General features: G+C 44.7%; 2 protein-coding genes across 4 annotated transcripts in view; one reads left to right on the top strand and one right to left on the bottom strand.

Moving 5' to 3' along the window:
• The window catches only part of togaram1 (TOG array regulator of axonemal microtubules 1), a 36,642-nt gene extending 25,917 nt beyond the window's left edge, over nucleotides 1–10,725 (bottom strand). For 2 of the 3 annotated variants that reach the window (XR_013800067.1, XM_079633412.1), the window contains exons 1-10: nucleotides 10,543–10,718; nucleotides 7,997–8,410; nucleotides 6,030–6,656; nucleotides 4,807–4,870; nucleotides 3,093–3,212; nucleotides 2,689–2,853; nucleotides 2,337–2,482; nucleotides 1,386–1,606; nucleotides 718–779; nucleotides 346–513 (exon numbers count right to left, since the gene is read on the bottom strand). Coding sequence is in view for 2 of the 3 variants with exons in the window: in XM_079633412.1 (XP_079489538.1) it covers nucleotides 346–513; nucleotides 718–779; nucleotides 1,386–1,606; nucleotides 2,337–2,482; nucleotides 2,689–2,853; nucleotides 3,093–3,212; nucleotides 4,807–4,870; nucleotides 6,030–6,656; nucleotides 7,997–8,335 (1,912 nt within the window). In the remaining variant the exon portion in view is untranslated. Of the gene's footprint in view, nucleotides 1–345; nucleotides 514–717; nucleotides 780–1,385; nucleotides 1,607–2,336; nucleotides 2,483–2,688; nucleotides 2,854–3,092; nucleotides 3,213–4,806; nucleotides 4,871–6,029; nucleotides 6,657–7,996; nucleotides 8,411–10,542 lie in introns of all 3 variants that reach the window. The other variant, XM_079633413.1, reaches the window with a different exon arrangement.
• klhl28 (kelch like family member 28) overlaps nucleotides 10,160–15,000 on the top strand; it is a 20,462-nt gene continuing 15,621 nt past the window's right edge. Inside the window, exon 1 of the mRNA XM_079633414.1 lies at nucleotides 10,160–10,272. The gene's annotated coding sequence lies outside the window, so the exon portion shown is untranslated. The remainder of the gene's footprint in view (nucleotides 10,273–15,000) is intronic.

Here is a 15,000-nt window from a genome sequence, read left to right as displayed (position 1 = left end):
ATCACATATCGGGCCGATAACATTAATAATGATTACATATCGGGCCGATAACATTAATAATGATCACATATCGGGCCGATAACATTAATAATGATCATATATCGGGCCGATAACATTAATAATGATCATATATCGGGCCGATAACATTAATAATGATCATATATTGGGCCGATAATATTAATAATGATCATATATCGGCCGATAACATTAATAATGATCATATACCGGCTGATACCGCTATAGTGGCAGATATACCGCGCATCCCTAGTAATTTATTCCTGTGATCAAAGCTGCATTTTCAGAATCATTGATCAAATAAACTCAGAAACATTATAAAGCGCTCACCTTTAGCGGGTCTGAGCGCGCGGAGCGGCTCGCGGCCGGCGGCCCGGATTTGCGGCGATGATGTCATATCGACAGGCTTCTCTTCGTCTGCATCTGACGGCCTGTAAACCAGTCTCTGACCGACCACACTCACATTCCCATCAGACAGGCTCTTATCCTGCGGCACGCCTGAGGACACACACACACGCACACACACACACACGCACGCACGCACACACACGCACACACACACACACACACACACACACACACACGCACAAACGCACACACACACACACACACACTAGGGTTGGGTATCGATTCCTGATTTCGACTCCGACAAGTGTCACATGTGTGGCGGCACGCGTGCAGCGGTGCGGGTCCCATACGTACCTTGTGCGCTGAGGTCACGTGCTCCTGACGCCACTCGTGGTTTGGCAGCAGAGGTCAGCGGGCTGCGGTCAGGAACGAGAGTTAGTGAACTGAACATGAGTGTTTATGCCTGTGTTCATCAGGGGTCTCGTCTGTAAACTGTGCGTAGGATCCGCACTGAAAGTGTGTGTGCGCTGAGAGCCAAAAATGGCGTACGGCAAAAATATTCAGACGTATAAAAGCGTGCACTTTTAACACTTATTAATCACTTTTACTCAGGACATGCTAGCTGGCAACAAAGGATTCCATTCATTATGCTAAGCTAAGCTAGCGGCGACCCTGCCAAACTAAAACAGACAAAAATGCATTTGCCCACCTATCTAAATGTAGGAAAGATGGCGAATAAGCGGCCCCTAAGTTAATAACTCATGATCTTGACAACGGAAGTGAATCAGAACTAACTTTATCTGGACAATAACTTTATTCTAGAGCTGCTGTAAAGCCTGAACACTGTTACTGTAATCTCTGTAAAGCTGCTGTGAAACTCTATACTGTTAAAGCGCTGTATAGATGAGGCTGACTTGACTCGCACTGGTTACGGGCACTGGTTACTCGCACTGGTTATGGGCACTGGTTATAGACTCGCACTGGTTACGGGCACTGGTTATAGACTCGCACTGGTGTCTGACCTGCTGCTGGTGCCGGGGGGTGAGGTGGGCGAGTACAGGCTCAGGCCGCTCTCGCTCAGAGGACTCGTGACGGACCGGGACGTTAGATCCGGGGAGTCGGGGACCAGCTCCAGCTTCACTGCAGAGTCGGGGCTGTCGGGGTCCGGGTCGGAGCCGCTGGCGCTCACCTTGGCCCGCTTCTTCGCCGCGCTGTTCCTCAGCGAGCGCAGGGAGATCAGCATCTGAAACACGAGGTCACAGGTGTCACGCAGAACACAGCGTTTATATAGTTGATACCTTACACAGTGGACAGCAAAGTTCCGCATAACCACTGCTACGACACACAGAACTGCGCATGCGCTAATCCGTGAATGGCGTATTGAATAGTGTAAAAGTAAAGTACCAAGAGCCGAAGTGTAGAGGGGAAATAACATGTTAACTACGGGCCGCTGGGATCAGCACAGACACACAGACTGTATAAAACACTGTAGTGTGTGTGACGTCACCCGTAGTGTTTCTGAAGCCCAAAGTGGGCGGAGCCGGCCGTCGCCATCTTGGCCGCGCGTCACTGCCGGATAAACGAGCGTTAACATGCGGGTCTACGGGACTGACTCTCTTCTGCAGCCGCTAGTGGCCAGTGGAGGAACTGCAGTTTAACATGCGGGTCTATGAGTCTCTTCTGCAGCGCCCTCTAGTGGCCAGTGGAGGAACTGCAGTTTAACATGCGGGTCTATGAGTCTCTTCTGCAGCGCCCTCTAGTGGCCAGTGGAGGAACTGCAGTTTAACATGCGGGTCTATGAGTCTCTTCTGCAGCGCCCTCTAGTGGCCAGTGGAGGAACTGCAGTTTAATCACTCAGTGTTGATTCGAGAGACCGGAAGGTTGGCGAAGATTTTAATTACACACATACGCACAGTAATAACTTTGAATAATGACATAACTATGCTTCTATTAGTGTTCGGCGTGTCGCTGACCTCCTGCCGGTCCAGCGGGTCGTCTCCCGGTTCTCCTGCGCCGCTGATGGACAGATCGAGCCGCTCCGACGAGGCTCTGGCGCTGACCCGGCTCCGGCGCGGGGCACGAGGAGGCACAGGAGAGCGTTTGCTGGAGCTCAGCTCACCTGAGGAGAAGAAGAAGTGTCGTGTCCACGTAAAGAGCGATTCAGCAAGACGTCAGTGAGCTTTAGTGAAATCTAGAGATATAATATCTAATGGGATTTGATTAATTTCTTCATAGTAAATGCATCTTGATTTAAGAGTTTGGAAACAAGACAACACTGAGTATAAGAACAGCATTTGTGTGGCGCGCGAGAGGAAGTGTTCTGACCGGAGCTGTCGCCGTGTCTGCTGGGCCACGTGCTGGACATGGAGAGCTCGGGCGCGGGCGCGGCGTGTGTGCGTGGGGGAGCGCTCGGGGTCAGAGGGTACGAGGGCAGCAGGAACGAGCCCGGAGGATCCACACTGCCCGACAGCAGACGACTGCTCCTCAGCCCTGAGGAAACAACCACAACTCCACTGTTGTTCATAAACATAAGATAAAATCACGAACCCCAAACTATTGTGCACTGCAATATATTGTCCTCCATACTGAATGGATTTTGATCATTAATCATCATATCTTAACTGCAAAATTTAAAATCTGGATAATATTTGATGAACTGTAGCTGGGTTAGAGCTTGTAACCATGGTAACTAGTAGAGATAATGACTGTAGATGCACACATGCCGTCACCTTTCTCAGGCTCCGCGGCGGGTTTGAAGACGTCCGGATCTGAATCCAGGCTCCCGCTGCGCCGCAGTCGCCCCAGAGCCCGGTGAGCCCGGCCCGGAGACGGGAGAGCTTCTGCTGGACCTGGAGCAGGACACACGGCGTCAGCGCGTTCAGGAATGCTACGCTCACGTTATAAAGCCTGAATAAAGTCGCTTCATTTAACCCTCATGCGTTTTTTACAAATTGAGTGTTCATCAGAGGCGTCCAAGACCCCGGGACTTCTGTCTTCTTGAAACACGAATACAAACAAAAAATGTTTTATGGATTGGAGGAGTTTTGTGGTTGAAATATAAAAAGGTAACAAATCCTCTCGGGTCGATTTGAGCCCTTAGGAATGAATGGAATGTAAAGAATGCTTCAGTTCACATAAAAAATCATAAAAATGCTCAAAATTCGAACTAAAAATGCTAAAACTTTACCGAAAAATTATTGTATAATGTGTACATGTGTGTCTGAACACACACTGAAGAGGAACTGACTCTAGGACCCAGAGGAACCGCTCATCTGCTCCATATAGAGATATAAGCACATCTATTTGTTCCTCCACAAGACGTCGGCAAAGACACCCAGTGTAAGATATGAAGATATTTAAAGCTGAATTAAAAGGGTTATGCATGAAATTGTGAGTTATGTTGAATTTAAAGTCCCTGTAAAGGCAATTAAAAAAATAAAAATCTAAACACATTATAAATGTTAGAAATGTTTTGCTAAAACACATTACAAACACTGTGAACTGTGAGGTACTGAATTGTGGAGTTAGACCGTTAACCCCTTAAGTGGCGCCCCCTTTTTTTAATAGACATGAAAATACACTGAACTTAAATGGTTGTAATTCAAGAATGTTTTGGAATATAGATGTAAGATTGGTTCTAAAAATGCTAAAAAATCAAAGCAAAAAATCTGAACAAGTTGTGTTTCAAATGTTCGGTTGATATCTCTAGAAATGAGCGTTCAGTGAGATGTAGTTTGGGCGCAGTACCACACTTCTCCACTAGTGGACATCACTGCCCATATAAGGGCGCCTCCATCTCCATATGTGGTTTGAGTCTGAACCATTATTTTTACAATCTTCATACAATTTATGAAGTACACATCCTATTCAGAAGTAGTGTTGGAAGTTTGGCAGATTTTGAAATGAACTCGACCTCTAAGAAACACAGAAGATCACGTATGTGCATTATAGCTCGCTGACACATCACTAATGCTGAATTATTATTGTTTTCTTTATATTTAAAACATTTGCAGATCTTTACTTCTAAAAGAATTGAATGGATGCTATCTTCTGAACTCTTGGCATGAAAACAAACTGAGGTTTCTACCATTCTTTCATGATTTTTCATGTTCATCACTATTTCAAACTAAAGGTCTGAACACGCCTTAGGAGGATGAACATATTCTTGCTGCAAATTGATAAACTACGGCTCCTCTGTAATTAATTTTGAAAATCAGTCACCAAATATGTAAACTAGAGATTGTAAGCTTTCAATATATATAGATATATAGTTTGTCAAGAGTTTAGGTTTAGTGTAGGATATTACTGTTTTAAAGATGTAATGCCAATATAAGGGATTAAACCGTTTTTAATAATAATATAATAATAATAATAATAATAATAATAATATTTTTAGTGGATATGCTGATTAAGAGACTATGAACATGAAACGGGCGCTCGTACTGTGTTTGGCACCGGCGTCCTGGCGGAGTCTGGTGGATGAGGACGAGTCTTCACTGCAAACCTGCTGGGAATAAAGCATGACATCCATCAACACAGAACACACACACACACACACACACACACACACACACGACCAGTCAGTGTTCCGGCAGTGTTTCCCAGCAACACTCTGGAACACACACTAACAAACACCAGCGGCACACAGAGGATTTCTGAGCACCAGTGTTTCCCAGCGCACACACACACACACACACACACACACACACACACACACACACACACACACACACACACACACACACACACACACACTACAGCCTCATAATTGCATTATCTTCACATCAGTTTAACCCTGTAAAGCCTGACATGTGAAATAATCATCTTTTTTTTTTAATAGAGCAGTTTATTTAACCTTTAGATTAAAAAAAATGTTTTGCATATGTATTTTATGTTTTGCATCATATTTAAAACATCAGGCTTTTATGGCTCATACAATCTGATATAGTGGGGTAATGCTACGCTCATTTGCATATTCATAGAACCGCGCATACTAAATGAGGCGAGGGTGTCGAGTTACATTCAAGATATTTTAAGACAAAGACATTTTTTTCAAGGGAAAAACTTTAAATATGTAATTTTGGTGATTAAAGATGCGTTTTAAGGGATAAAGTGATTGACTTTAAAGGTGGGGTATGTAATTCTCTTTTTTGGCCATTTTTTCAAAATCACTTAAAATCCTATTCCTAACCCACTTACAGCCACTGAGTTAGAAGCACTGAAATAAAAATTAAGCAATTTAATCATCTGTGGAGCAGGCAGGACTCAAAAAACACCAGCCAATCATTTCCAAGACCACCTAGAATCATTGGACAGTAAGTGCGTCAATCAATCGGTCGTACCATTGATTGGTCCATGTTCTTTGAATGGGTGGAGTCAAAGGAAAGAAGGTAGGACCATTTGAGTTGTGTATTTTCAAAATCTACCGGCCGTTTTGCAAATCACACACCCCACCTTTAATAAAGATCAGTGCAGATTGGACAGCAGAAAGACGCGTGAAGCTTGACGACGGTACAATTAAACTAAAACTAGGGGTGTGACGACTCCCTCACAACACCATATTAATGCGACACTCCAAGACATATGATAAAAGGTTAACAAAAAATGTACAGTTGATTAAAATGCTAAGTTTTATATTAACAGTGTGTGTGAATGAATATGATCACCTGATCATGTGACTTCCCGTTAGCCGTGAGAGCCGATCTCTCCCAGGGCAGTTTGTTCTTCCCTTTCCCGGCACTCACGATCCTCCTGTGCGTCGTGGTGTCCTCCGCTAGCTCGGCGTCCGCGGGGCCGCGTGACCCGGGAGCCCGTCCCCCGTTCATGACCCAGTCCAGATCGGCCCCGGAGCCCAGGTGAGGCAGGCGCCGGTGTCCCGGTCTGGGCAGCACGAGCGCGTACTCCACGGTGCCGTCGGCCGCTAGCCGCGGGAGAATGTGCCGCGCGCGCCGCGCCTGAACGGCGGCCATGAGGCCCTGCGCGTCTCCCGTTAGCTCCGCGCGGTCCACGGCCTTCATGAGCGGCTGCTTCTTCCCGGTGTCCAGACTGTAGTCGAACACGGCGAACAGCTCGAGAGCCGCGTGGCGCACCTTCCTCTTCCCGTCCGCGAGCGTCGGCGCCGCCTCCGCACACAGCCACGGGATGTCGAAGTCCTTGCGCGGGTGCGTTAGCATGGCGGCGGTGATGATGTTGATGGCGTCCTCCCGAACCCTGGAGTTCCTGTGGCGGAGCTGAGCGACGACGAGCTCCAGCACGGCCCGCGGCCCCACCGCCCTCATCAGCTGCCGGAACACCTGCGCCACACAGATATTAGCTATCAGTCAAAACCCTGTGGTGTAAATCCAGCGTTTACTGTAGTTTATGTGTGTATGTGGTGTTATTAATCTGCTTTAACACACACCATGTGTGTATGTGGAGTTATTAATCTGCTTTAACACACACCATGTGTGTATGTGGAGTTATTAATCTGCTTTAACACACACATGTGTAAGTTCATAAGTGGACAGCATTGCTGAGTATTTTCTGCTTAAAACTGCAGTGAACCAAAGACAGTCTCAAACACACGGTTTGAAATCGCTGGTGTTTCTGACGTCACACACTACCTTGACCAATCAGATCAACGTGTGATCGTCCACCAGTGGATCTCTGAGTGAGTGAGTGAGTGAGTGGAGGCGGGGCTCATTCACATATTCATAGAGCCACGCATACTAAATGAGGCAAGGGTGTCGAGTTACAAAATACATTTTCTCAAGGAAAAACATTTAAATATGTAATTTTGCTGATTAAAGATGAGTTTTAAGGGGTAAAATGTATGGGCTTTCGCACCGGAGGATCTTCTCATAGTTCTAGAGCGATTGGCGGAAGTTCCCGTTGTTAGCGTGTTCGCACCGCAGGAGCTAGGAACGATTTTAGTTCAAGGAACTTTGGAGGAACTAATTTACTCCTCCTTCAGAGTCGGTGTAAACCAGCGCTATAGGAACTACAGTGACGTTAGTGTTCGCTGATTGGCCAAACGCACGCTAAACACCAGAACCCGCCATTTTTAAAAAGGCTGTAAACACACAGATTATAGGCTATATATTTACTCCAGGAACTAACTCTACGCACATGTAAACAGAGACAGATGAAGCTCTCAACCTTTACGCCGAGGAGAAACCCCAACACGACTCTGAGGAGACCGAGAGAAACATGATGATGTATTTCTGCTCCGCAACACTGGACATCACACACACGCCACACGCTAATACCTCTTCATCACCGTCTACTCTCTATGTATCACAGTTCTATATAATAACGCATCAGACAGATCGTACACTACTGAACAGGAGAATGCGAGCGCTGTGTGTTCAGGCGTTCTCAGCGCCGTCACAATAAAAGTCTCAACAACAACCGTCTCACGTCACTCAGAGTCCCACTGGCGCTGCGAACGCAAGCATCAGCTCTCGGGATCCACCCGGTGGCTCGTTGCTATAACTACACGGTGCGGAAGCCCCGGGGACTTTAAAGCGTTATAAGCCATGAATCAAGCCGATCAGCTACGAGGAGAATCACGACATCACAATCTTCGATTAGAAGCAAAAAAGCATGAATGCAAAGACTGAACGGCTTTAGAGAGGGAAGTAGATCTGGACACCTGCATGTACTCGCGCCGCGCCACGTTACGCGAGTCTCCCAGCGCCCGCACGGTCACCGCGGCGATCTCCCGGTAGTGCCGCTCCACGCCGCGGTCCAGCTTCTCGATCAGCAGGTTCAGGAGCTGCAGGGTCCCGTACAACACCTTGAAGTTGCTGTCGTCCAGAAGCCGGCGCAGGAACTGGATGAACTCGTCCACGCCGGCGGAGGGGACCTGCAGCGGGTCCAGGGCCAGCACCAGGCTCTTCAGCTGCTCCACGCCACGGGTCCGGCTCTGGAAGTTCTGCTGGTCCAGGAGCTGCTCGTGTAACTCCTGCGGGATCAGTCCATAAATCATCATGGAGGCCAGACGGAGCCGACGCACGGGGACCTGTCATGTTGAGGAGGGATGCGAAGACATCGCAGCGACACAGACCTGAGGATGGGGAGATCCACACGTTAATACAGGAGATCCACAGAGTCAGTGATGCAAACGTCATCCGTGAGACACATTAGGCCACGCCCACTTTTTACATTTTTTTAGGAAGTCTTTGTTAAAGTGTAAATCCAGCTTTTACTGTAGTTTATGTGTGTATGTGGTGTTATTAATCTGCTTTAACACACACATGTGTAAGTTCATAAGTGGACAGCATTGCTGAGTATTTTCTGCTTAAAACTGCAGTGAAGCAAAGACAGTCTCAAACACACGGTTTGAAATCGCTGGTGTTCTGACGTCACACACTACCTTGACCAATCAGATCAACGTGTGATCGTCCACCAGTGGATCTCTGAGTGAGTGAGTGAGTGGAGGCGGGGCTCATTCGCATATTCATAGAGCCACGCATACTAAATGAGGCAAGGGTGTCGAGTTACATTCAAGATATTTTAAGACATGAAGACATTTTTTCAGGGAAATTTCTTTTAAATATGTCATTTTTGTGATAAAATATGAGTTTCAACTATACAATTATTGACTACAGGGGGACTTTAAAGTGTTGTAAGCCATGAATCAAGCCAATCAGCTACGAGGAGAATCAAAACATCACGATCTTTGATTTAAAGCAAAAAAGCATTTGAAAATCAGATAAAAATGCAAAGACAGTGAAATGAACGGCTTTATTGAGGGAAAGAACTACAATCCCATGATGCATTGCGGACAGCATAATCGAATTAAAAACAATTGAGAAACATAAAACTGCTCATATACATATAAACAATACAAGTTTATGATATGTATTTTGAGAGCGTAGAGAGAACGACTCGATTACGTCATTCGCGGTGCTTCACGGGAGTGGGCGGAGCTTTGCTTGTGGCGACTCTCTGATTGGTGGGTTTACTGTACAGCATTATGGGTAATGTAGTTTTGAACACGAATTCTACGATTATTTTAATGTGGGCTAACAGATTCAACAGAGCCAAATACCATTAACATCCTCATAGCTCACAGTACATTTATAAGTTATCATAAAAATAATAATTTCCCCATGGAGAAAATGAGAAGTTTTAACTTCCGGAACAAAACATTGTGCTTTATATTCTGCATGGTCAAAACTCAAGGTTTTTTTTTAACGTTTTTCCTTGGTTATGTGAGCGTTAGATAAGCATTACGGTAAAAAATGTTTTCTCTACTCCATCAAGTATTATGGGAACGTTAAAGGGATAGTTCACTTTAAAATTAAAATTCTGTCATCATTTACTCACCCTCAAGTTGTTTCAAACCTGTATTAATTTATTTCTTCTGCTGAACACAAAGAAAGATATTTTGAAGAATGTCAGTAACCAATCAGTAGTCTGTACCCATTGACTTCCATAGTATTTTTTTTTCCTACTATGTACGTCAATGGGTACAGACTACTGTTTGGTTACTGACATTCTTCAAAATATCTTTCTTTGTGTTCAGCAGAAGAAATAAATTAATACAGGTTTGAAACAACTTGAGGGTGAGTAAATGATGACAGAATTTTAGAGAAAAAATATCTCTAACTAAATTGTTTGAAGAACTATGTTACAGGAATGATGTATAAATCACATGTTTGAGCTGGCGTATGGAGAACAGTAACGTTATTAAACACCAGATATCTCTGACCGACGGTTCTGGTAACGAGTGTTCAGCACTGGAGGGGAACCCCTGAGGGCACGATGACCTGGGGTCAGTGTTGAGCTGCTCATATAGACCACATCTGCTGTGAAACATCACAACTCGTCCGGCTGAGGCTCACAGGAGTGACGGATCTTCATATGAATATTCGGGAAAACTCGGAATCATTCGGGAGGAAAACCACTTGTGGCTCTTCTGCGGTATTTACTCGTTAATTCTCTCCATATTCATCATCTGACAGCACATATCCAGTGTAATAACGAGACACTGAGGCGATTCTACAGTATTAATTATTCTCATTCATCTTATTGGACGATTGTTTGGTAACGTTAGATTCGCTAGATCCTGTTTTTTTTTTTGCCAAATCGACAACACATGAAACAATTCATTAATAATATACCATATAAAACATCGAACAATATTAAAATGCCTGAAGTGTTTAACGTTATGTGTTTTAGTGAAAATCAAACCTGTTATTGCAGATCTAAATGACTCCCGTCCCGATTCGGTTTGATTCTCGATGTGATTCAGTCTGATTCGCTGAATCTGCTCTCTCTGGGCTGAATTTGTCTGATTTGGGTCTGATTTTCGTTGTTTTTCTGTCGGATTCTGATTTTCTCGCTGCTTCCATCACAACACACAACCAAAATGGCGCTGATGTCACAACCAGCCGCTGCCATGGCGACGCGCCCTCTGACCTCACACTGGATGGTTGGCGCGGTGCACTGTGGGAGGTGTAGTTCATGACAGACAGCAGCGCTTCCACGGTTTCACAGACAGGGTTTAGATTAAGCCAGGATTAGGCTTTAGTTTAATTAGCGTATTTTAAGTAGCATTTATAAACGGGCCTTAGAAAACAAAATTACTGGTGTGCATCTTGAGACAAACCAATGGCACTGATGTATTTTAATATCTGTCTGTGCAAGTTATTTTCAGTTAAAACAGATCAAACATGTAGTTTAGACTGGGACTAGGTTTTAGACATGTCTGTGAAACTGGGGGACGAGTTTCAAACGTTTACTCCACAATTTTTTGAGTTTCTGCACACAAATCCAGCAGTAACTGAGAAACCAAATAATCCAAAATTGGGCTAGAAAAACATCAGTATTTTTGTTTGCCCGAGTATGGTATTAATGTACTAAAACTTTTTTAGTTTTCTTTAATTTTGTAAATTTTTACCATACTTTGTTTATGAGTGTACAGTAAGAGCGGTATATGAGCGTACAGTAAGAGCGGTACAGTAAGAGCGGTGTATGAGTGTACAGTAAGAGCGGTATATGAGTGTACAGTAAGAGCGGTGTATGAGTGTACAGTAAGAGCGGTGTATGAGTGTACACAGTAAGAGCGGTACAGTAAGAGCGGTGTATGAGTGTACAGTAAGAGCGGTATATGAGTGTACAGTAAGAGCGGTATATGAGTGTACAGTAAGAGCGGTGTATGAGTGTACAGTAAGAGCGGTATATGAGTGTACAGTAAGAGCGGTACAGTAAGAGCGGTGTATGAGTGTACAGTAAGAGCGGTACAGTAAGAGCGGTGTATGAGTGTACAGTAAGAGCGGTATATGAGCGTACAGTAAGAGCGGTATATGAGTGTACAGTAAGAGCGGTATATGAGCGTACAGTAAGAGCGGTGTATGAGCGTACAGTAAGAGCGGTATATGAGTGTACAGTAAGAGCGGTATATGAGTGTACAGTAAGAGCGGTATATGAGTGTACAGTAAGAGCGGTATATGAGCGTACAGTAAGAGCGGTATATGAGTGTACAGTAAGAGCGGTATATGAGTGTACAGTAAGAGCGGTATATGAGTGTACAGTAAGAGCGGTGTATGAGTGTACAGTAAGAGCGGTATATGAGCGTACAGTAAGAGCGGTATATGAGTGTACAGTAAGAGCGGTATATGAGTGTACAGTAAGAGCGGTGTATGAGTGTACAGTAAGAGCGGTACAGTAAGAGCGGTGTATGAGTGTACAGTAAGAGCGGTACAGTAAGAGCGGTGTATGAGTGTACAGTAAGAGCGGTATATGAGTGTACAGTAAGAGCGGTATATGAGTGTACAGTAAGAGCGGTATATGAGTGTACAGTAAGAGTGGTATATGAGTGTACAGTAAGAGCGGTATATGAGTGTACAGTAAGAGCGGTATATGAGTGTACAGTAAGAGCGGTGTATGAGTGTACAGTAAGAGCGGTATATGAGCGTACAGTAAGAGCGGTATATGAGTGTACAGTAAGAGCGGTATATGAGTGTACAGTAAGAGTGGTATATGAGTGTACAGTAAGAGCGGTATATGAGTGTACAGTAAGAGCGGTGTATGAGTGTACAGTAAGAGCGGTATATGAGTGTACAGTAAGAGCGGTACAGTAAGAGCGGTGTATGAGTGTACAGTAAGAGCGGTACAGTAAGAGCGGTGTATGAGTGTACAGTAAGAGCGGTATATGAGCGTACAGTAAGAGCGGTATATGAGTGTACAGTAAGAGCGGTATATGAGCGTACAGTAAGAGCGGTGTATGAGCGTACAGTAAGAGCGGTATATGAGTGTACAGTAAGAGCGGTATATGAGTGTACAGTAAGAGCGGTATATGAGTGTACAGTAAGAGCGGTATATGAGCGTACAGTAAGAGCGGTATATGAGTGTACAGTAAGAGCGGTATATGAGTGTACAGTAAGAGCGGTATATGAGTGTACAGTAAGAGCGGTGTATGAGTGTACAGTAAGAGCGGTATATGAGCGTACAGTAAGAGCGGTATATGAGTGTACAGTAAGAGCGGTATATGAGTGTACAGTAAGAGCGGTGTATGAGTGTACAGTAAGAGCGGTACAGTAAGAGCGGTGTATGAGTGTACAGTAAGAGCGGTACAGTAAGAGCGGTGTATGAGTGTACAGTAAGAGCGGTATATGAGTGTACAGTAAGAGCGGTATATGAGTGTACAGTAAGAGCGGTATATGAGTGTACAGTAAGAGTGGTATATGAGTGTACAGTAAGAGCGGTATATGAGTGTACAGTAAGAGCGGTATATGAGTGTACAGTAAGAGCGGTGTATGAGTGTACAGTAAGAGCGGTATATGAGCGTACAGTAAGAGCGGTATATGAGTGTACAGTAAGAGCGGTATATGAGTGTACAGTAAGAGTGGTATATGAGTGTACAGTAAGAGCGGTATATGAGTGTACAGTAAGAGCGGTGTATGAGTGTACAGTAAGAGCGGTATATGAGTGTACAGTAAGAGCGGTACAGTAAGAGCGGTGTATGAGTGTACAGTAAGAGCGGTACAGTAAGAGCGGTGTATGAGTGTACAGTAAGAGCGGTATATGAGTGTACAGTAAGAGCGGTATATGAGTGTACAGTAAGAGCGGTATATGAGTGTACAGTAAGAGCGGTATATGAGTGTACAGTAAGAGCGGTATATGAGTGTACAGTAAGAGCGGTATATGAGCGTACAGTAAGAGCGGTGTATGAGTGTACAGTAAGAGCGGTACAGTAAGAGCGGTACAGTAAGAGCGGTATATGAGTGTACAGTAAGAGCGGTGTATGAGTGTACAGTAAGAGCGGTATATGAGTGTACAGTAAGAGCGGTATATGAGTGTACAGTAAGAGCGGTATATGAGTGTACAGTAAGAGCGGTATATGAGTGTACAGTAAGAGCGGTATATGAGTGTACAGTAAGAGCGGTATATGAGTGTACAGTAAGAGCGGTATATGAGCGTACAGTAAGAGCGGTGTATGAGTGTACAGTAAGAGCGGTACAGTAAGAGCGGTATATGAGTGTACAGTAAGAGCGGTGTATGAGTGTACAGTAAGAGCGGTATATGAGTGTACAGTAAGAGCGGTATATGAGTGTACAGTAAGAGCGGTGTATGAGTGTACAGTAAGAGCGGTATATGAGTGTACAGTAAGAGCGGTATATGAGTGTACAGTAAGAGCGGTATATGAGTGTACAGTAAGAGCGGTATATGAGTGTACAGTAAGAGCGGTATATGAGTGTACAGTAAGAGCGGTACAGTAAGAGCGGTACAGTAAGAGCGGTATATGAGTGTACAGTAAGAGCGGTATATGAGTGTACAGTAAGAGCGGTGTATGAGTGTACAGTAAGAGCGGTGTATGAGTGTACAGTAAGAGCGGTGTATGAGTGTACAGTAAGAGCGGTATATGAGTGTACAGTAAGAGCGGTATATGAGTGTACAGTAAGAGCGGTGTATGAGCGTACAGTAAGAGCGGTACAGTAAGAGCGGTGTATGAGTGTACAGTAAGAGCGGTATATGAGTGTACAGTAAGAGCGGTGTATGAGTGTACAGTAAGAGCGGTATATGAGTGTACAGTAAGAGCGGTGTATGAGCGTACAGTAAGAGCGGTACAGTAAGAGCGGTGTATGAGTGTACAGTAAGAGCGGTATATGAGTGTACAGTAAGAGCGGTGTATGAGTGTACAGTAAGAGCGGTACAGTAAGAGCGGTACAGTAAGAGCGGTATATGAGTGTACAGTAAGAGCGGTATATGAGTGTACAGTAAGAGCGGTGTATGAGTGTACAGTAAGAGCGGTGTATGAGTGTACAGTAAGAGCGGTATATGAGTGTACAGTAAGAGCGGTATATGAGTGTACAGTAAGAGCGGTGTATGAGCGTACAGTAAGAGCGGTATATGAGTGTACAGTAAGAGCGGTATATGAGCGTACAGTAAGAGCGGTATATGAGTGTACAGTAAGAGCGGTATATGAGTGTACAGTAAGAGCGGTACAGTAAGAGCGGTACAGTAAGAGCGGTATATGAGTGTACAGTAAGAGCGGTATATGAGTGTACAGTAAGAGCGGTATATGAGTGTACAGTAAGAGCGGTATATGAGTGTACAGTAAGAGCGGTACAGTAAGAGCGGTGTATGAGCGTACAGTAAGAGCGGTGTATGAGCGTACAGTAAGAGCGGTGTATGAGTGTACAGTAA

The sequence above is a fragment of the Phoxinus phoxinus genome (assembly GCF_949152265.1).
Source record: "Phoxinus phoxinus genome assembly, chromosome: 13".
NCBI classification, from domain to species: domain Eukaryota; kingdom Metazoa; phylum Chordata; class Actinopteri; order Cypriniformes; family Leuciscidae; genus Phoxinus; species Phoxinus phoxinus.
The sequence above is the reverse complement of the archived record's forward strand: the minus strand, read 5'-3'. Positions and strand labels throughout refer to the sequence as shown.